Raw genomic sequence first — 23,538 nt, 5'->3', positions numbered from 1 at the left:
AATGAGAATCCGTTGAAGGCTAAGCATGGGAGATGCAACATCAGGTGTGCATTTTAGATGCCAGGGCCATGGTGAGCAAGGCATCAAAACTCTGGGCTGTGCCCATCAACTGCGCACCCACCCCTTCACTGCCACCTGTGTCTGATAGAAGTGGGACATTCATTCAGAGACAACAGTGCATGCCACCACCCTGGGTCTTATATAATAAGCCTCCCACTTGGGGTCTTTCTCAGTGTCACTTGCCTATAGACTGACAAGCTGTAGCCCACAAACTGAGGGCCCTGAGAGATCAGGCAGAGAAGTAACATGAAGAAATGCTGTGTGCAGGAGCTCTGTGTTCCTGGCCACACAGAAAGGATTTCGAGCAGACAACAGGATGGAAAACTCCACAAACATTACCCTCAATCCCTAGAGCATATAACACATTTAATTGCCCTGTTTTGTTAATTATCTTTTTAGATAAGTGTATATATTTTTCTCTTCAGCAATGGTTAGCTTTCTGAAGGCAGGGTTTGGGCCTGATTTTTCTAGTTTGCAAAAATGTACAGAGAGCTTTAGAACAGCACAGCTGGTGGGCAAAGTGAGGTCTGGGGAACTCCAGGATATCAGCCCTGGGCTTGCTCCAGGGGCTCCTCAGGCCTTTATGGGGCCCTGGCAGCTCTCAATGCAGACTCTGACTCATGAATTGCTAAGGAGGGCCTCCTGGGACAGAATCTCCTACTCTGGAGAACTCCAGGAAAGGGCAAGACAGCACAGAGCTGTGGGTATACCAGGGGACAGGAGGAGTCTATTTCTTGGAGATAGCACAGAGTTATGGGTATACTGGGGGATAGGAGGAGTGGTCCAAGACCAGGGATTTCTGGGTTCTAGCCCACAGTGAGTCTACCTAACTGGCTGTGTGATCCTGGGCAAATCACTTAACCCTCTGAGGCTCAGGATCATGCTGCCTCATGCCCCTTGCCCCAGTTCTGAAGTCTAGGAGTCTATGGATTTTAGAATTCTAGGACCTCTAATTAGCCTCTCCCAATTCAAATACACTTAACACTGGGCCCAATATACTGGTACAAAAGTGGTAATTCCAGGCTCTAATCTCGGAAGGTGTGGGATGTGGTACTATGTTTCCCTGTTGGATGAGGCAAGTCCTCTTTCTGAGTAGCAGCCAGGTCCCCTCCTGATATCCAGGAGCATAAGATGCGGAGCTCAGCAAGTATTCCAGAACAGGGAATCCAAGCTAGGGAGCCGGACGAGGTCAGCAGCCAAGACCTCACCTTCTGGACCATATCTCTGGAGATAGGGAATATCAAGTTATTTCAAAATGGAAAAACACTTGGTGCTCATTCATTTGTCAAAAACCTCAAGTGTGTTTCCCAGAGGAGAAAAGTCAGAGCGACTCCAGGGCCCAAGGGGCAGCTTTTGGATGCACAGTCTCCCCCTTTTCAATTCCTGTAACTAAAATAAATATGGAAGAGAGAATTACCTTTAAAACATACTTAATACTTGAACACATTATCTCTACCTGCAGAAAAAGAATGTTATCTGATGGGATCTTCCCCATAAGCTTAATCAAATTGCTATCTTAAAACTCTCTGGAGTCCTGTGAAACAGTAATAGAAAATCCAAGGCAGAGGCTGGAAGCATTTTATATTTGTTTGGTAGAGGGAAATGTGCATCCTATCTGACAACAGGCACTTAGAGACAAAGTCATTTCCAATCTGTAATGGATCTTCTCCTAGTGGGGGCAGGGAATGTTTCCTCTGACCCAAACCTGCAATCCCTCTGTTAGGTAAGTTTTCCTAGTGTTCAGAGAAGAACATTCCAAAAGAAAAGTCTTTTCCCTATTGCCTGCTTGGGGTTTATCAACTCAAGGAAATCTTTCCTAGTTGGGCCCGGGACACTTAATGTACGGAGACGTTTAACTAGTTACTTAAATCTAGGTTTTAACTTGGTGAATAAATTGATGCCTATATTTTCCTTGGTCTGCCCAGCCCCTGGGCAGTGCCATTCGTTAAACAGAAGAGGTAAACTACTTGCCCAAATCCTGCCCAGGGCGAGTGGCCATTTGCAAGGCTGGAGAAAACCAAAGGGAAACAGCTTCTTAGAAGATCGAATGTGGGGACTGGATACGTTCCCAGCATCTCAAGCTTGCCTGGAATGGCAGAGTAAACAGCTGCTGCAAAACTGCTTGGCCAGCCCAGTCTATCTTGTTGACAGAAGCAGCGACAGGTAAGAGGTGATAATGTGCTGCATCTCTGTTAGCCACTTCTCCTGCCTGCAGTCCCTGAAAGGTATTTTGGATATGGGGTCTGGTTCCCCACCGCACAAGTAAGGCACAAGAGGACTTACAGATAAAGAAAAAGATTGGGTGTAGGGGAAAATACTAGGAAACCATTAAAATGATCGTCAAGATACAGGTCTGCTGGCAGGCAAGGAACAGATTACAAAATAACATACACTGCATATTATTGCCCATTTGTGTTTAAAAGAGAAATGGAATAAAAGTGGTGGGACCACAGGGGACATGTTTCTTTTGTTTATATGTACTTTCTCTTTTCTCCACACTGAACACATATTACTTGTGTGATTCTTCCCTTAAAATGGGCTGTCTGTGTCAATACTGTCCGTGTTCTGCCTTTGGCAAGAGTGACTCCTCCCAGGCCAGATGAGGGCTGGCTTTTCCTCTTGAGATCTACACAGAAGGCAACTGCGCAGTCTCCTGAAGGCTTTGCAAATGTCAGACTCACATCCTTCGCTGGCTCACGGTCCTGACATGATTCTCTCTTCCTTCCTTCCTGGTACTGACCTGATTCTCTCTTCCTCCTTCCCATTTCTAAACATGGAGGAATGGATAGGGCACGTCCCCGAGCCATCCTACTCTCTGCCGCCTTCAGTGAACAGAACTATTCCAAAGGTGCCACAGTCTCCTGCACTGTCTGAACAATCACTATTATGCTAAGTGCTCCCTGTCTAGACAATCTGGTGATGCAGCAGGTGTAGGGGATTGGGCTGAGACTGTAAAAACCAACAACACACCTGGAAGTTGCCTTTTATTTTCATTGAGATATAATTCACATACCATAAAATTCACCCTTTTAATGTCTTTCAATGTCTTCACAAAGCTGTAAACCATCACCACCACTATCTATTTCCAGAATATTTCATCACCCCAAAAAGAAACCCCATGCCTATTAGTAATCACTCACCATTCTCCCCCTCCTCAGCCCCTAGCAATCACTAATCTATTCTCTGTCTATAGATTTCCCTATTCTGAACACTTCATACAAATGGAATCACACAATATGTGGCCTTTTGTGTCTGGCTGCTTTCATTTAGCATCATGTTTTTAAGGCTTATCCACATTGTAACGTGTATCAGTATTTTCTTTTTTATGGCTGAATCATACTCCATGGTATGGATAATACCACATTTTGTTTATCCATTAAACAGTTGGTAGACATTTGTGTAGTTTCCACTTTTTGGCTATTATGAATAATGCTGCTATGAACATTCATGTACAGGATTTTGTGTGCACGCATGTTTTCAATTCTTTTGGGCAGGAAGTTGCTTTTTTAAAACAAGTTCTTGTTATTAGATTGTCGTCATTTGTTTCTCTTACACGTTAAAAAACAAACAAGAGTATAGGATATTTACATGATAGTTGAAAAACCTGAGACTACTAACTACTTGGGTTCCAGGTAAGTGATAGCTGCCTCTCCTTATCGCACCCAATCTCACACACATGCTTTTAGTGTACAGCTCTGGTCCCCCATCCTTAACCCACAGGCCTCACCAGCCCAGTCCTTCCTCTAAGCAGGAAACTGTACTGCAGCATATGAAATATTTAAGCTGCTTTTCTAAATATATACATTATTTAGCCTATAGCCTATAAAACATTTACATTGTTTTTCCCTCCCACCCCCAAATATCTGCATTATTTACAGTACAGTTGGGGAAACATTAACCTGTGTTTCTGGACTTGTACATTTTTTACTGTTCCCTTGTGTCGCTGGGGTACACAAGCTGTGAGAGGCAAGAGTATGAGTTTTCTTGCCCAAGTCACAGGGCAGGCCCTGGGGATGCAGGAGATAACACGGTGTACAAAGCCAGCTGGATAGAACTGCAGTCACACCTGTGGGCCTCTGGTCCCACAGAACCAGGAGGCATATACCCCATTATTTCTAAGGGGCAGTCCTGAATTCCAAGCTCAGTACCCCACCTACTGTTGATATTTAATTGCTCCCAGCATCTCTCATATGGGGAGTCACCCCCACTTCCATCTGGGCTCATTCCTTTTTCTCTCTGGCTTCTGTCATCCCTCCAGGTATGACCTCAGTCCTCACTCTGGTGTAATGAAAATCTCTCTTGCTACTTACTTCCTATGTCATACCCTGAGTGAACAGGACAGCAGTCCTGACCTCTGCATGCTGGCCCAGGCCCATTCCCAGTGTGCCAGGTTCTCCATCTGGCATTCATCTGTCCTAACAGTGAGAAACTGAGGCATCTGCCACTGTGGCTGAGCTATTAATGTCCTTGACCCCCTTCAAAACCCACCTACTTGTACTTGTAGGCTTTTCTTTTTAAAAATCCTCCTCTATAAAAAGAATGAGACCCAAAGGTGATATTTTTATTTGTAAAGTGACTTTAATTTTTAAAATTATATAAGTGGTACATGCCTGTAAATAATAATTATTATTCAAAAACAGATAAACCAGAAAGTAAAACACCCTTTGCCCCATAATCCCATTTCTAAAGATAATCACTGTTAATAAATATAGAATCTTACAGAATGGCTTCTGTATTTTATATTAAATGGGTTTAAAATATATAACTTATTTTTTCTAATCAGGTTTTATCACACAAAACACCATGGACATCTTTCCACACCAGGTACCATAATTAATGGATTCCTTGCCTTTGCACATTAGGTCTTTCTCAATGCTTTGTAATTACATACAATGTTGCAATCAGCATCCCTAAGGGAAGTTTAAAAATTGGTCTTGGGTACATAAGAGCCAAAGTTGGAGATGAAACACTGAGGGTTTCTGAGCATCTGCCACAGTGTCCCAGGCATCAGCCAATAGCAAGCCTGGCTGCCACGGTGGTTGAGAGACACCCTGACTTAAGTAGGGAACAACCCCGTGGCCCATCTCTGCAGCACGCACCTCCTAAACTTAGACACCTCTGACAAAATGCCAAGAGTGTGAAATCAACTCTCTCATCTCCTGGTTGTCTAACTCAGGAGAGGTTGTCTCCCTCCTCCTTTTCCCCCCACCTCCACCCCCCTGGGGTACCTCTATGTACCCTGCCTCTGTTTTGAATCTCTAAAATAATGTGACAAGTTAATGATGGTACAATTATCTAAATGTTTAACAGACATGTTATCTAAGTGAGTCGGATTGAGATTCCATCCCGCTGACAATAAACATCAATGGTAGAGCAGAAAGCGATAGGCAAATTATAGCAAACCCTGCAATTTCAATGCTATTAAATTTGGAGGAATAACAGCCTTGAGGCCTGTAAACTCTGAATAAAATAGGCCCTTGTGTTTGTCCAACTATTAAATCAAAATGCTACCAACATCCTAGAAAAAACAAGGCGATTTATGGCTTTTCAAGTTTCAGTTACACATTGGTTTTTATTAACTCCTTTTTGTCATCGGGCAGCTGGGGTGTCACTAGGGAGAAGGACAAGAAGTCAGAAAGGGAGGAATAAGAGCAGAAGGTGGTAGAGAGAGGGATAAAGGCAAAGCCTGGCGGACTGCAGACAGGAGCGAGGGGCGGCAAGTGGCAGCCGGGGGTCAGGGACTGAGGCTGATAATTGGGGACAATTCTGAAAGGGGAGGGGCAACTCTGAACAGTGGGGATGAGGGCACCCTGACAGGCCCATCAGATTCCCCACTGGGAATACCAATCCTGAATCTCAGTCCTGCCACCGAATGAGTCACGTTATTTAAACCTCTCAGACCCTGTGAGTCCTCACCAGTGGTAGAGACAGTGAATCCCACCTCGGTGGTGTATGATGATGACTCCATCGGATGATACAAGCGTGTAAAAAGCAACAGTGCCAAATAGAGACCAAGCTCTGAATAATAATCTTCAAAGATCAGATTCTATCATTCCCCTCAAATCTAGGACTTTTTTTTAAAATGTCATCTTTAATCTCTACTTCAGACATAGTAGGTATTTAATATATTGTTATTGAATAAGCTTCTAAATAAAGTGAGGGGAATACTTGTTCACTGGCGAGGGACAGAAACTTCAGACCTCTGAAAACAAGAGCAAGTGCGCAGCTACCGCTGTGGGGCCTGTCATCCTACATCCAGCCACTGGGCTAAGCCCTGGACACGTGTTATCTTACTTAGTCCTCACAACAACTGTCTATTATTAATCTCAGTTTACAAATATGAAAACTAAAGCCAAGAAAAATGTAGATCATTAATACAAGACCAGAACCACAGAACCCCCAGAACAGCAATGTTGCCCCCAATTCCCACTTCCCACATTTGAGAGGCAGAGAAACAAGGAAATGTGTCCCATGCTATAAAGCAAGTCAGTGGCAGACCAGGATAAGAACCTAGATCTCCTTTCTCCCAATTCATTATGGCTTCCAAATACCATGCTTCCCCCACCCCCACCAACCTCCAACAATAACGTTCAACACCATTTCCACCATGGTGGGAGGTTGGTGAAGGGCAGAGACCATGGGAGTCCTGCATTCCTATGCCAGGGCCCAGCATAAACATCTGGCATAAAGCAGATGCTCAGAATGTCTGTTGAGCTTCAACCTTTTCTAACCCAAACCTATCTCGGCTCAGCTCTCTTCCTCCAATCCCAAGATAACCAAACACCACTGATCCCCTCAAAGCACTGCCCAAGCAGCAATGCTACACATCAAAAGTATTGGGGATGATGAGTAGGCAGAGCACAGAGGATTTTTAGGGCAGTGAAACTACTCAGTATGGTACTACAATGGTGGAAACACGGCATTACACATCTGTCCAAACCCACAGGATGTACAACGCTGACAGTGAACCCTATGTAATCAGGAGCTTTGAGGAATAATGACGTGTCAGCGTAGGGTCACTGTAACAATTGCACCACTCTGGTGCGGGGTGTTGACAGTGGGGGAGGCTGTGCGTGTGGGAAGGGTATATGGGAACTCTGTACTTTCAATTCAGTTTTACTGTAAACCTAAAACTGCTTTAAAAAATAAAAGTAATTTTTTTAAAAAAATAGCACTGGGGCCCCTCTGGAAGGTGGCCAGAGGGGCCCAGGGAGCCACTAGGGTGAGGAGTGGAGGAAAAGGGCGGCTTGTCTGGGCCAGCAGGTGACAGCTGGGTTGTTCCTCCCTATGCCACAGCAAGCAGCTCCAGCAGAGCCGAGAGTCCTGTGCTTGGAAAATAAAACTCTATATTAGGCATCAAACATGCCTTTATAGTAACAGCATGAAATTAGGTCAAGAGTAAATCTATGCTGGGGCACTGACTGTACAAACAGCAGCACATGATCCTCCTCTCGAAGTGCCTATGACGTTCTGCGGCCCTTCTCGAGCTTGAGCTTTCTCGTGTCAAATTCCTTGGCACACCACGTGAAATGCTATACAAATCACCTCTGATATTTATAAAAGTCAAATGCTATTATGTTTTCAATGGGGAGGTCATGCCAACCTGCACAGAGTCCGCATGTCCATCCACCCCCATCCCCTTCACCTTGGGCAGAAATTTAAGACGCTTTCTTCCTTTTTCATTTAATGTAAAGTTTTAGGGAGATTAAGTTATTTCTCATTATTTGGCCCCTCTCCCTTCCCCCAACTCCTCTGGACCAGGCACTGGGAGGCTGCCCTTGGGAGGAGAAGCCAGAACAGTTGCTAATTTTCCCACTGCTGCAGGACCAGGGCCAGCTACCCTGACATGGCTCCTTGGTGCCCGGTGCTGCCCCTTGTGCCAGACCCAGGGCAGAAGAGAGGCGGCGCCGGCAGCCACACTGTGGGAAAGAATGTTCCCGCTAACCCTTTGAAACCCTCTGTCCCACCTGCTACTCCTGCCACCACTCCCATGGTCACCCACCACAGAAAGTCCTCCAAACAAGGACTCTATTTTCTACCCCGAAGTTCAGAGCCAGAGACTGTCCCTCGAGTTTTTCCCAAGCATCTTTAACATATCAGGAGTGAGAGAGAGGCCAGTACAATCAGGCAGCCAACACCAAGTTTGGAGACACAGTTCTGCACCTTCAGAGGGGATGGTCGTGCAGCTGCAGACTGTGTGTGTGGTATGTGTGTCCTCACTGCTTGCTCCTTTCAGTGCTACAGCAAGATGCCTCCCATCCTCCTTCACAATGAAATGGAGAGGATCCTTTGGGCAGGGTTCCCTCCAACGCCCACTCCCTGCAAGAAGAGCAGAGTCGGCGGCACAGGTCTGTGGTGGCCAGATGTGTCCACTTTCTGGACTGCAAGACCCTCTTGCAGTCAACCCTGAGTGGATGGGAACCAGCATCTGAACATTTGCATCTGCTTGAGTGGCTTCTCCTGTGACACGGGAATGTGGAAACTAAGCAACTTTTTCTAGGCCAGTAAAAGAAAGTCCTTATTTTGTAGTCAGAGTGGAGAGAACCTTGGGCTGAAAGTAGAATGTGTGGGTCCTAATTTTAGTTTTGAGTGTTTGTTCTTACCGGACCCCCTTTTTCAAATATGGGCTTCGATCCCCTGGCCTGCACATTAGATACGATGCCCAGGCCCCTGTGGGGAGGGAAGACAACATTAAACATGGGCTCTGGGGTGCAGGAGGCCAAGGCACACATTCTAGCTCTGCCCCTTTCTGGGTCTCAGTTTCTTCCAACGAAGACTAGGGAGAAGAAATGTCTACATTTTAGGACTTTAGCAAAGACTTAATAAAATCATAATTCAAAAATATCCAATAGAGTACAGCTATTGAATTATCTGTACTTAAGGCAAATCCAACCTACTTGTTCATTTCCTTCACAACACTGTAAGCTTCAGGAAGGCAGGCATCAAGTTCTGTTTACCATTATGTATTGAGTTCACAAACCACTTGGCATATAATAAGTACTTAAAAACTCAGAGAATAAGTGAATAAAGGAATGACAGGACAAATCAGTTGCAGAGGCTATTCTGATCTGCTGCAAACCTGAGCCACTAACCTGGCAGACCTGGTGGAACAAGTTGGGGGCTGGAAGAGAGAGTTGAATCGCTCTGGGGCAAGTCCAGAGTCTAATTCAACCTACCACCCTAGACCTGTGGAGGCCATCCTGAAACTTCCCAGCCCCAGAACTCCTAGACCTAAGAATAACCTTTGCCATCTTTTGTCGGCCTTTTTGCCTCTTTTCCTTACCAGGGAAAAAGCAGGATGAGATGGAAGGTCCTACTTGAAGCTGACAGGAGATCCAAAATACCCAGATTTCTAGTGATAGTAGACATGGGCCAGGACGCCACCAGAAAACTCAATATTCCTGAGCCACTGAGGGCACCAGCCACTGAGGCCTCCTCTAAGATGTGCCTGGTACTCCTGGAGGCTGGTACACCTGCTTAGTCCTGATCCCAGTTCTGTGGCCTGTCCAGCCTAGGTTTACACATCACCTGTTTAGATATCAGCAGGGGGTGCTTCCTCTGGGCAGCTTTGGGCATTCCAAGCCCCAGGACCTTAAGAGCTACTAAATCTGCTCCATGAGACTGTTTACAGAATGGAACTTCATTCTGCCCTCACTTCTCTCAACTGCACTTAGAAGGCCCAGTGGCTGTTAGCTCAATGAGCACATTGGAAATGTCTTCTTGGCCAGAGGACATAGTGAGGGTTCCTGGAAGACCCCACCTCCACCTTAGAAAAGCAGCCGTACACCATTCCTGCTCCTCCACCACCATCACCACCAATTTGTCCCTTCCCCTTTCACCTGCCTGGTGGGAAGATGAGTGCTCCCTGGGGCAGTGATGAAGACTGTGATGATGCAATGACAGTCGTCATCACCACCACCACCACCACTTACTGAGAACTTACTCCGTGCAGGGCCTATGCTGAGTGCTTTACATGGATTATCACGATAAATCCTCACAATATCCTTAATACAACGGACGTCATGATTGTCCTGATATTACAAGGAGGAAACCAAGGCTTAGAGAAGTTAAGCAATCTGCCCAAGATCATAAAACCTGTAAGCGATGGGACTAGAATTTGAATCTAGACAGTCTGACACCAGAGCCCAGGTTCTGGGTCACTATGCACCAAATACCCTGAACTTTATACTCTGACCTCAGGCTCCATGGAGTCCTTCTTCCCTGCAGTCTGCAAGACAAACCTACGCCACCTTGTCAGGGCCCAAACTTGCCAGTGATTAAAGCTCTCTAGAGATCATCCTATCTACTCCCCTACCTTCAGGCAGGCCCATTCTCCCCAATCAATCGTTTGCATCCCCACCTCTCCAGCTCCTCTTATCTCTCAGGGACCCGCACACACCAGCCTTAGCCCCAACCCCCATGTTCAGATCACAGGTAGGTGGCTGCTCTGGGCTCCCTACATACAGATTGAAAGAGTTGAAGGTTCCCACAGGTCACCCTCACAGCCTCCTCACTGAGACCTCCCATCTTCTCCCCAGGACATGCTGAAGACTGCCCTGAGCTCAGCAGCTGAGGTATCTCCCCTGCCCTCCAATTAACACCACCCCAACCTGTCTGTTGCCCGAAGATGGTTCAAGCCCCAAGTGGAGACGTACAGTGGCTTGAACAACATTATGATTTGTAAAACCCACACCTAATTAGTCTGACTTTGAATAAAGAGGGTAATTATTTTTAAATTTATTAACTGCTGCCTGGCCGGAGAAGTTTCCAGATCAAATGACATGGAGAAGCTATTTTTGTTCAGTGATGCAGCAATTTATATTACTGATCGGTCATTAAAACCTCTGGCACAAAACCACTTGTGTTTCCTGAGCCAAGATAGTGTCCATGTGTCAAATTTCAAACCCAGAGTATAAATTAAGCCATTAATGGTATTTATCAGTTTATCTGGACTTAAAGAGCTACTTACTAATTTAAGACATTCCCGATACAGAAACTAGAGGATGCACCAGGCGTGCATGTGAGTGTGCACGTGCATGTGTGTTTTCCTACTTTTATTTTACTGAATGGTGTAAAAAAATTCTGATGTGTAAATGAAGTACAGGCGTCTCAGGGAGCTGTTAATTCCTCACTGCTCTGCAACCCAAACATTTTGGAAGCAGCAGTGTTTTGCAATATGTATTTGTCATAATATAAAAGGTGTAAAATGATCTCTGTTTATCTTCTCAAAGTCTTCGTTGTACCAAAACAGAAAACTGAAATGTGACAACGAAGGCTGAGCCCAGCCCAACCATAACTGTGGCCTCCTGAGCACCAGCTTGAGCCCACTGGGATCTTGGGTGGAGGAGCCACATGAACCAGGACAGAAATCCAGGTTAAGTGGGGTCAGAAGGGTGAGAGGTGAAGATGCCATTCGCTTGGCTGGACTGGAACTGGAAATACTTTCTACTAAATTCATTTTTCAGCTTCAAGAATATCTATAAGATACCATAACCACCCATCCTATGCAATGCCCATATTAGTTCTATTATCTCCCCACATGGCAGCCTCGGGCATGGAACTCCCAGACCGCATCTGATTCAGGGAAATTGTATCCTATCCCAAGAGGACGACGTGGGCTGTTGGGACTTCTTAGTTAAATGGGTCACAGAGATCCAGAAGAGCTCTGCCCAGGACAGGGATGTGAGCTAAATGATCTGTAAACAGGACCTCCCTGAACCATTCAATCCATGTACCCAGGGACAATAGTCGATCAATGTGTGGACAGCTGGGGAATAGTGAAAAGAGCACTGAAGTTGGAGTTGGGTCAAGTTCCAGCTCTCTGCTTCCTGGCGGGTAGCACCTAGCCTTCATGTTCTCATCTGTTAAATGGGTATAATAGAGGAAAGTGTTTTATAAACTAAGGTAACAGAAACAAAATGCCATTAGCATTACTTTTACTCTCCCAGGGTCTCCACCCCTTCTTCTCAGGGCTCTCTCCTTGCTCGCCTGTTGGCCCTCCAGCAGTACCTGGCACCCAACTTGGCTTTTCCCACTCCAAAGCTTTAGCATTATTTTCAGCATTCCCTGTAATCAGGCCTCTGCCTTCCTCCTGGGTCCTATTTCCTAGAACCAAGACGGCACACGGATTTCAGATCGTATTCTTTCACTGATAATTAGGGGAGCCTGAGGATCCCTGAGGGTTCAACAGGAAGTAGCACCATGAGTGACAAAGGGGCTCTACCATGTTTCAGGAAGGGTTGGGGGTGTCACACAGGCCACCTCTCTGCCAACCCCAGACTGAGGGTGAGGCTGCTGTTGTGCCTGTCCTCGGCACCAAGCACTAAGCAGGCCTCACTCTAGGAAATGTCTGATGCTCTTGGCAGCTGGGGAGCTTGCCGATAGCTCACACCTGGGCTGGAGGGGAGCCGTTCTCAAAGCATCCACCTTGGTCTCTTGTCCCTAACTGGGATCCATTTTCTCCATTCCTCACCCTTCCAAGAGCTCAGTTTACTCAATCTATACTGAGAAGCCACATGTGGCTTTTTGAGTATGAGCCACATTTTACCTCAGCACAAGCAGGAGGTACTAGGTAGCTGACCTCTCTCTGGCGAAGCCCCATCCACAAGGTCTTGGTGAAAGACAAAGGACCCAGACTACCATCCTCAGATCCCCAGCTTTCTTCAGGAACAGGGAGTGTGCCTGTGTTGGTCACCGCCCTATCCCCAGCGTATGCCGGGCACATATGAGGGGCTTCATAACTCCCAGATGCCCCCCCCTCAGGGCTCAGCTTCCTCCCCAGCCCCAGGATGAGAGGGCAGCTTGCTCCCTGTGGCAGCAGTTTAATCTGGAGGGACTGAATTAAGCTGCTTGCAAAGCTGGCTCATAGGCTCAGTCTCCTTAGCCCCCAGATTAGAATTCTCAGAGTGGGATTCTCGGTTACACGTGGCCAGGCAATAAGAAACTGGTGGGGACTCTGGGAGACCTGGTCCTCTCCTGGTTTTCATGACAATAAGATCCGGAACCCTGGGCAAGATAACCTAACTAAAACACTCCCTTTGGCCACTTCTCAACAGACAAGCCACAGTGATCTTTCAAACAAATAAATCCAGTCATGATATGCTCCCACTTAAAACCCTACAATGAACTATTTTGCTCCTTCTCTATAAATGTTTGTGTGTGTGCAGGTGTATGCATATATATATATTTAAATAATTAAAAGATAATATAAATACTCATACACACACATATATATATACACACACATATATGAGAGATGGCATGTGTGATGCCAGTGACTGTTCCTGACACACAGCAGAGCTCACTTTTATTTACACACACACACACACACACACACACAAGCAGTTTTACTGAGATATAATATACATACCACACAATATACAATTCACTCTTTTTAAAGTACACAGTTTAGTGGATTTTAATATATTCAGAGTTGAGCAACCATCACCACAATCAATTTCAGAACATTTCCATCACTCCACAAAGAAACCTCATATCCATCTGCAGTCACCCCCATTTCCCACCAACTTCCCCAGCCCCTGCCACCTACTAATCTACTTTCTCTCTCTACAGATTTGCCTATTCTATACATTTCATAGAAATGGAATCATATCGCATGTGGCCTTTTGTATCTGGTTTCTTTCACTGAGTATGTTAACGTTCATCTATGTTGTAGTATGTATCAGTACTTCATTTTTTTTGTGGCTGAGTAATATTCCATGGCATAGAAATATAACAGTTTATTTATTCATTTATCAGTAGATGAGCATTGGGTTGTTTCCATATTTTTGCTATGATGAATAATGCTTCTAAAAACATTCATATACAAGTTTTTGTGTGGATGTATATTTTCATTTCTCTTGGGTATAAACCTAGAAGAGGAATTACCGTGCCATATAACTCTATGTATAATCTTTGGAGGAACTGCCAGACTGTTTTCCAAAGTGGCTGCACCATTTGACATTCCCACCAGTGTGTATGAGGATTCTGATTTTTCCACACCCTCGAGAATACTTGTCACTATCTGTATTTTTTATTGTAGCCACATCTCAGTGGGTGGTGAAGTGGTGTGTCATTGTGGTTTTGATTTGCATCTCCCTGATGGCTAATGGTGTCGAGCATCTTTCCATGGCTATTTGTCTGTCTTTGGAGATATGTCTGTTCAGATCCTTTGCCCATTCTTTGATTATTTATACTTTTATTTGTGATTCTAAGAGTTCTTTTTATTTTCTAGTTATAAGTTCCTCATCAGATATATGATTTCCAAATGTTTTCTCTCCCTCCCACGGACTCTCAGCACATGCAGTGAAAAATGCAGATTCCTTGCTAGGGCTGAGAGACCCACCTGATTTCTGCTCCCATCTCCCACTGCTCTCTGCACTTCACTCCCTGCTCTCTGGCCACACTGCTCTCTGGCCACACTGCTCTCTGGCCACACTGCTCTTCATGCTGCTCCTGGAACCTGTCAGGCTCCACCCGGGCTCAGGGCTTCTGCAAGTTCCCTCTGTCCAGACATTCCTCCCAGACACCTTCCAGTGGCTCACTCCCTCCCTTTAGGACTCTGCTCAGATGTCACCTTCTCAACAAGGCCTTCTTCCCTGAGCGTTGTATCCAAAATATCACTTTCTCCCTATCCTTCTCTACCCCTTATCTGGCTTTATTTTTTCTCAAAAACACTTACTATAACCTGACATTACATCATCTACTTAGTTGCTGATCCTGTCTTCCAGGTAGAATCTCAGTTCCCGGAGGGGAAGGAGTGTTGTCTGTCTTGTACGTTACTATATCTTAAACACCCAAACAGTGCTGGGCACGTGAATTCAACAAATATTTACCAAATTAAATACATCTACTACTATTTATTTATTGCTTACTATGAGCCCAACACTCTGTGAAGCATTTCAAATAAAATATCTTAGTTAATCCACACAACAACCCCATGCTGAGGTAGACACTATTATTACTCTACTTTTCTAACAGATAAAGAAATCCAAATTAATAGTTTAAGTAATTTATCCACAGACCCACAGATAGGAAGGCAGAGTCAGGATAATCCAGGCAGTCTAAGCTCTGAACGACAAAGCTCTACCCACACCTGTCCCCACTGTTGACTTCAGCAAGTCACACTCCCTCCTTTGGGCCTCAGTTTCCTCATCTGTGACATGGCAGTTGCCTCCTACCTTACAAGGGTACTGAAAGATTGGCCCAGTGGGATCACATAAGGCACTGAGTACAGTACCTGGCACAGGGAAAGCATTCAATAAGTATGAACGGCTGTGGTGATGATGACAACGACAATTATATGATGAGATGACACTGACGCTGAGAAATCAGTGCTTTGAAATCGGACACAGCTATATCGTTGTTAGTTAATATTGTTCAAATCCTTGTGTAGAGATTTCTTTAGACAATGCCTCAACTCCTGCAGAAGGTTACCAGCCCGTTGTGGCCACACGAAGGTTTCAGAGTTTCATCAGAGGGGGTGCAAAAGGTTTCCTGACCAAAACAAGGAGAAGCTTAGATAACATCACAGACTTTCTAAGGCCTTGACAGAAGCGTACAAGACATCTCGTGAAGATGGGATCTCAGTGGCCTGTTAGACACAGAGATGTTGGCCTAATCCAGGACAGCTGTTCTTGCAGGGCAACATCACACTTGTAAATTCCTGCCCAGCCAGCCCACAGGGAAGAGGAGCCACACAAGGCAGAAACCCATCCCTATGCACAGCTCCCCAGGAGATGACTGGACATCGTGTTTGCTAAAAAGAGGGTGACACCAAGATAGTTCATACCCATGTGCTGTCACACTGTGGAAAACCTGGAGGATGGGATTAAGGTCAACTCACCAGTATGGGTCTGCCTGTGCGTCTCCAGGGCATCTTCCTTTGAAAACTGGGCACCGCACTGATCACAGACGAAGGCTTTGGCACCCGCTGTAAGGAAGGAGAGGCAGTTACCACTAGAGCAAGAGTCCACTTGGGGACAGGGGAGGAGGGCTGGGCCAAAATTGTGCAGGTGGACACTAGTGGAAGGGGGCTGGACACCTGGGAAGATCCTGAGTCAGGGATAATCCATGGTCCCAGCAGCCAGCACAGACCCTCTCCTAGAGGTGATCACCCACCCTTTAGACAGTTCTAAAGGCCCTCGCCCAAGGCTCTCCCTAAGAGAAGAAGGCATAAAATCATAATAACAAAGATAAACAGAGTTGGGGTTCAGGTGAGACACCCCAAAAGAGAGATTCTGAAGGTCTAGCTCCAGGTAAGGGATGGACAGGAGTAAATGATGCCAGCGAGGGGAAAGGTGCCCTGTTGCCTAAATTATGCTTTATAAGAAAGTAGGAACTGCTGACGTTCCTCTGACTCAGTGTGTCCCAGACTAAGCTCACTGTCTACCCCCAGCCACCACCTGCATCTGACCACTGAGAAGCCCTGATGACTCCCCAGTGCCTTGAGGATGTCCACACTGCTCACCATGACTCACAAAGCCCTTCTGGGTGTGCTCATCTTCCCAGCTTCATATTCCACACCTCGCCTCATGCTTGCTCCCTGCTCTCCAGCCGCCCCTGAATGAGCCACATCCTTCCTCACTGCTAGGCCTCTGCATGTCCTCTGCCTCTGCGTCCCCCCCACACACCCCCGCACCCCCACACACAGTATAGCTGCATCAGCTTCGATTCCTGTGCCTCCACACCTGGGCAAGATGACCCTTCTTATGCTCCCAGTCTCGGCCCCTGTCACACTCTATTCTAAACACCTGTGGACCCGTCTCTCCCACCACCCTGTAGGCTCCCCGATGGAGAAACCATGTCATCCTGCACACAGCTGCATCTGCCTGACACAGTGGAAACCTATTACTGTACATATTTGAGGGATAAACAAAATTAATTCAGGGCAACTCAATTTAATAAACTGTTTTAGAACCATAATTTACAAGGCTCCAAGTGACAAAGGCACCATGTCAAGATGAAACAGTACTTTTCATCTCTGGGTAATAGTCTTCAGGGCTTTCATACATTATCTGGTCCTGGGGTCACCCTTGGTGAGCCTGGGCGTTTTTCTTCCAGAATGTCTTCTAGATGTATCTCTTCCACTGCATTTGGATCATCACTGCCCATCCAGGCTCTTGCTGCATCATGCCCAGAATACTGTGAGACTCAAGGGTGGTCACCCTCTGACCTGCTCAACAGATGCAGGTTCCTTGAGGGCCACCAGATTCCTCACATTCCACATTTAGGAAGAAACAATGGCTCACAATTTGTATAATTCCAATTTCTTCTGCTTGGCCTCAAGACCTTCCATAACCTGCCCCAGTTAGCCATCTAACTCCATAGGTAGGTCATCCTCACCGGCCCACACTAAATCCTGCTCAACCCTCCCTGAGTCTCTGTGCTCGAGCAATGCCAGTCCCATTCCCCTGTCTATTCCAACCCCATCCCATGTTCAAGACCAGAGTCTGTGCATACCACGCACTGCTCTGCCCTTTACAATCTGCCAGTGCATTTGGTTCCTTTCTACATGTCTTAGCACTTCTTTAAGTGTGCCCGGGTTTTAGTTTTGTATCAGAGCCTCATAAGTGTAAGAAGTGGTTCTGGCTCTTATTTCTAGCTCCTAGTGCTATTTTCAAACCACCTCAGATTTCTCGAGGCTTTACTATATACCAAGCATGATGCTAAGTGCTTAATATACATCATTTCATGTGATCTTAACCACCACCATTTAAAGTACAATGAACCCCATTTAGCAGATGAGTAAACTCAAGCTCAGAGAGGTTAAGTGCATTGCCCAGTGTCACTCAGTGGGCAATAGTAAAGGTGGATTCAGACCCAGGCAGCCTGACTTCGAGGCTTTGCTCTTAATCCATGTACCCTTCAGCCTCCTTAAAATTCCATCTGTAAAGATAAGCACTTCAAGGTAGGAAGGCAGGGTCTGGGCTCCCTTTCCTCAACTAGAAAGAAAGAAAAGAAAAGAAAAGAAAAGAAAAAAAGAAAGAAAGAAAGAAAATCCAATTTACCCATTTTATACATCAGGACTTTGTGTAAAATTATATTTGGAAAAATGATTCCACTACTTTTTAAAAAACTTTGAAAACCTCTGCCTTAGAATATGCTTAAGGAATATAACTCAAAACACAAGTTTACCAGTATAGACTTATATTAAACACCAATGAAAAGTTCTTGCCAGTGAAGAGCATGAGGACCCTGCAGCAGGTCTGGAATGTGAGGTCCTATGAGGACATCAACCTTGTCTATCTCATTCATGCCTATGTTCCTAATAATGGCCGGGATATACTCTAGTAGGTGCTCGATAAATATGAGTTGACTGACTGAATAAATGAGTGATAAAGTGACCCAGGGAAGATAATGAAACTGCTTTTCATGAAGAGCTTTAAAAATAAATATTGTCATTTGTCTTAGGTGCTGGGGTTGAATTTCACCTGGAGGCAGGGAGAATCCCGTAATGACCTCTGGGTGTCCCTTCAAGCTTTGGGGCATTCTCAAGCCAAGCACCTGGTCCATGGCTCACAGAGCTTTGAAGAAAGAGCCAAGAAAATTTCTCTGGCGGATGACAGCAACATAGACCCAAAGCATGTTTACGTTTCCAGAGGTGGCAACCAAGATCACTTTTTTACCAGGTCACACATGAAATGCAGAAAGTGCCTGGAAAAGCTTGGGCTGAGGAAGCCACACCTCCTTCATAATCAGAAACTGCCCCGAGCCCCAAATCGTTAGGCATCAATGATTTCCTGTGGATCTGTAAGGGATCTGATTCTGATTGTATTTCTTCCTTTGGTTCTATCTGTTCTCGGCTCGCTACAGAAGGAAGAGGGAGCAGAGAGGCCTGAGGAGAAGCACGGACGGGGAAGGGAGCACCTGTGGCCTGGCCATCCTGCAGGAGGCCCGACAGGACCGCAGGCTTCAAAGGGATGTGGTATGGCGGATTCTTAGAAAACAGCCATCAGTACGCAGCAGCAGCTTCTCGCTTTAATGACTGAAAAGCCAAGAGAAAGGAAGGCAGGTAGGAAACGAAGGGCCGGATGTACACCATCAGACAAGTGCCGATGAAGATAAAAACACATGAGCGTGATCTGGTAAAGGCTGCCGGCTTGGCCCAAGCCTGACCACATCTGGCTGCCTTCAGAGTCCTCCACACTCCATCCCCTCCCCCCACCCCAGCTGAAGTCACGAAACTGAGCTGTGTGAAAGTCCCCTGTCCTCAGTGACTCTGGGTCAGACTCCTCATTATGCATAAACACCGGGGACACTGGCTCCCACTGCAGTCCCCATTCATAAAGCCCCAGTATACCTCCCACCCCCACCCAGAGAGACTCTGACACCCCCCCCCCCTCAACTCTCCAGAGTGAGCCAGACAGCAGAAACAGGCAGTCCATGGGCACAAGAGCTGAGCAGAGAGAGACACACCAAATCCTATCTCTCCCAAGGAGGCTGTGCCTTTAAATTGTCTCTGCAACGGCTGGCTCAGAGGCAGAAATATTTGGCAGCCCTGAAATTAAAAGTGATAAATTTCCTCGCCAAGCTTTGATCAATAATAGAGGCCTCATCTGTTAATCAATAAGACAGTCTCTGCCTGTTTACTGTGCATATGTTGTTCACTGCTGCCTTCAGTATGATGTCAGGTTTGCATTCAAAGCAACTCAAGTGTGTATAAACCACATGGCCATTCCCAAAATGCATTACGGTGACATCATTCAGCCACCAATACATTTATAAAGCATCAATGGGTGGGGGTGTTGGGGGAGGGAAGGAGATCATGCCAGCTGCACAGGACGGGTGCATATGGACCTAGCAGCATTTACCCTCACATAATTTCCTGGGGCTCATCCTGGAGTGGGAAGAGCTCCGGGGACACAGCTCAGAGATGGCCATGACTCACCATATCCTTTCTACACATGGGGTTGTCCATTAAGTACATGCCAGGAGGTGGATTATAGTAAGTAAACTAAAGAGATGAAATCCCTGCCCTCATGGAGCTTACATTCAAGAGGGGAAGGCAGATTTTTAAAAAGCAAGTAAATATAAAATAGGCAAGGTGGTGATAAGTGACATAAAGAGGAATAAATTAAGTGAAGAGGGATAGAGGGGCTGTTATTTTGTACAGGGTGGTCAGGGAAGACCTCCCCGATGCACTGACGTCTAAGTGGAGCACTGAGGAGACACCACCACAACCTGGGAACGCCCACTCCAGGCAAGGGGAGAGTGGGAGGCAAGGTCAAGCAAGGGACAGACTGTGGGGAGAGAAACAAAATAGCACTTGACCCTCACGATCCTTCCCAGCAATCACAGATCCGCATGAACCAAGGAGACAACAGCAGGATCTAGAGTCAGGAGAACTGGTCCCAGGCCTGACTCAGCCACTCACTGCTGTGGCCATCCCACATGTCACCACACCTCGATGAACCTGTTTCCCAGTCTGTAAAATGGGGATGATCATGTCTGTCTGCCTCACAGAGGCTGCTGGGAGAACCGAAGGAGATGATGGACTTGAATGAACACAAAACTCCTTGTTAATCAAAGCATTCTGTGGATAGAAGAGATGGCCGATGCTATTTGCACCTTGGGAGGCAGTGGAGTATGGTTAAGAGCCTGGGATTGGGGTCAGACAGTTCAGAGTTCAAATCCCAGCCAAGCTAGTCACCAGCTGTGACTCTCCACAAGTTGCCTGATCTCAGCAAAGTGTTGCCTCATCTGCAAAATGGGAACAGCAAGACTAGGTCCCTCAGAGGGGTGTGACAAGGTGGGTAAAGTGCTTGGCCCAATATCTGACTAGCACGTGTACAGAACCAGTAAGTAGCAGCTACCATCATCACCAGTCATGATTCCTTTAAAGAAAGAACTGCCATTGTGCAATTAAAGTATGATTGATTTTACTGAAATTCAATGTACAGTTATTTGGGGGCCATTTGTCTTGTGCAAAGTGAGGCTCACGTTTGTAAAGACATACACCCTTTGTCCCTCTAATTTAAAGGTGAGTGACTGTTTTGTAGAGGGGAGCAGAAATGTCTGTCATAGGACCAACATGCCAGCAGCAGCAGCTATTCACCAACCAGCTCTTAAATCTTCCCTGACAAGCTCCAGGAGCCCTATTCAACCGCCCTGTGTTTTGGGGCTCCTTCTGTCTTCCCTAGCAGACCGTAAGCTCTGTGAGAGCAGCCTTGCACCTGTCTAGTGCTCTACTGTATCCCTGCTGCCCTCCACCCTGCCTGGCATGCAGCTGGTGCCCATTAAATGCTTGTTAAGCAAAGAAACTTGCAGGCAGGTTCCTGGGTGCAGAACTGGCCTGGGAAGGGGGCAGTGGACATGCAGGGCCCTGCCAGGCTGTCCCCTAGGGGGTGGCAGAGTCCTTATTCTACACTCTGTGCTCTCTACTGCCCCTTTTTAAAAACTCAAGGACTTGGTCTCCGGCTAGAACTCAGGCATTTCCAGGGAAAAGAAAGGAAAGGTTAGGAAGTGGGGCTGTCTGCTTCTTCCAGAGCAAGACCTCCTGCTCATCAGCCCATTTGAACCCAGCTGCCCAGTGCTCTCACCCTTGCAGCAACCCCACAGCCCCTCACTCCAGTACACTCTGTGAGGCCCCTGCCCCAGGCAGACCTTGGAAGGCCAGGATGGACCCTCGCCTGACTGGCAGTGATCTGCTGGGTGACTCCCCCACCTCCACCCCAGCACTGAGTTTATGAGATTCAATGTGCTCTGTTGTTAGCCATTGGGTTCTGAAAGAGACATTACACTGGGCTTTCCTCCACAAACCAAATAGGCCTCTCAATATGCATTAAATAAACAATGTGTACGGTTTCCCTAAAGGCAAGTATGTTGTTACGGAGTGAGAAAAGTTGTCATGTGGCATATGATTATTTCATTAACTTATTCTACAAGAACATTTATTGCCCCACCCAACATCATAATCCATATCCCATTGTTGTGCTTTACTGAGGGGATGATGTCAGTAGCAGGGAATGTGGAAACAGACAGACAGACAGACATCCTTGCCCGTGCCAGTATCCCAGGGACCCTGCAGATGTGGGCTCAAGGATGCTCTAAGCCCTACACTGGAGGGAGCAGGGAGCTACCTGACCATTTTGGGTTTTCCAGACCCCTACTTTTTCTCCCATTTTTCCCTGATCCCTCCAGAAGGTTAGACGGGGGCCAAAGGAACGGGGAGGGTACAAAGCAGGGTAAGGTTTGGTGAACAGAAAGGATGCAGACGCCATAGCCCAACTGGGGCGGAAGCAAGTCTGAGGCCTCTGTGTGTGAGAGCAGCTCTCGCTCTGTGCTAAGGAACTCCCCGACTCAAAGGTATCAAAGGAAGGACCAGCCAGGAAAGCACTCTCAAAAACAAAAAGCTTTATCTAGATGCCCAGGATTCCAGTAACAAGGAAGCTGAAATCCAGCAGAAGCAAGGACAAGCTCCCTGCAGCGCCCTCGCCCCTCCCCCCACCTTTGGCCTCTGCCCTTTGGCAAAGTATAAAGCCTCCTTCTCCACTCGCCTTCCTAACCAGAAATGGGGGTGGGGGTCCCCAGCATCTAGGAAGGGAGCAGAACATGCTGAATACAATCAGATGTGGGGTGGTGTCTCTCTGAAGGAAATAAGGCAGAAGCCCATGAAAGAAGAAAAAAATTCAAAATCCCTCCCTCCTCTCCACAGCCTCTCTTACACCCATGCTAATAAAGAAAAAAATAATAAATAAATAAATAAAACTAATGTTTGCCAGCCATCTAACGTTGAGTGGTGTCTCCTTTTTTTTAATTCCTTGAGATTTTAAAATAAACATCTTGAATGTTCTGATGAGATATGCATGCCTGCTTACATAAGGAAGTACAGAGTGTACCAAACAGCAGACCCAAAAAAAGCATAAGCTGTCAGAACAATGAGTACAGACACGGGGCATTTTACAACAGGCCATGGTGTACAGTTTTATTTACAGTACCTCTTATCAGACGGAGAACAGTACACTGGCTGCCAATTCCAAAGGCCAGCACTGCGTGTTCTTTCCCTCAAGGAGATGTGTACTCCCGGAGAGGAGCTGAAGCCAAACTCGCTCTCTTGCTCTTTCTCCTTTATCAACAAAACAAAAAAACCGATACAGAACCAGCGTTCCTGTAAGGTACACAGATGCAGCGAAGAGAGAAAAGAGAACGCAGGTGAGCAGATGCCAGCTGAGTGCAAAACCAGCCCTATCGATTGGCTCCAGGTACGGTGCAAGGGTAGCTGTAGTTGACAGCGCCTCCCCACAGCATAGGAGAGTGAATAATTAATGATGCAGAGCCCCAAATCAAAGGCAGGGCTGAGAAAGCCACCAGGAAGTTCTCCCAGGCTGAGCAACAGAGACATGCGAGTCTCCCGGGGTTTTCAGATCTCTAGAAGTCAGTTTCCCACCAGTGGCCTACAAACATCTAAATATCCACTCTGTAGAACAGACCTTGGAATGGGTCAGAAGCAATGCTGAGGCATCTCTACGTCTGAGAGAG

General features: G+C 46.5%; 1 protein-coding gene across 7 annotated transcripts in view; it reads right to left on the bottom strand.

The window, feature by feature from the left end:
• ZBTB16 (zinc finger and BTB domain containing 16) overlaps nt 1-23,538 on the bottom strand; it is a 183,093-nt gene that overhangs the window by 46,144 nt on the left and 113,411 nt on the right. For all 7 annotated transcript variants that reach the window (XM_063095889.1, XM_063095890.1, XM_063095892.1 and 4 more), the window contains one exon: nt 15,905-15,991. In XM_063095889.1, coding sequence (XP_062951959.1) covers nt 15,905-15,991 — 87 coding nt within the window. The remainder of the gene's footprint in view (nt 1-15,904; nt 15,992-23,538) is intronic.

This window comes from Cynocephalus volans, chromosome 4 (assembly GCF_027409185.1).
Source record: "Cynocephalus volans isolate mCynVol1 chromosome 4, mCynVol1.pri, whole genome shotgun sequence".
NCBI classification, from domain to species: domain Eukaryota; kingdom Metazoa; phylum Chordata; class Mammalia; order Dermoptera; family Cynocephalidae; genus Cynocephalus; species Cynocephalus volans.
Note: the sequence above shows the minus strand (reverse complement) of the source record. Positions and strands in the feature narration are given on the sequence as shown.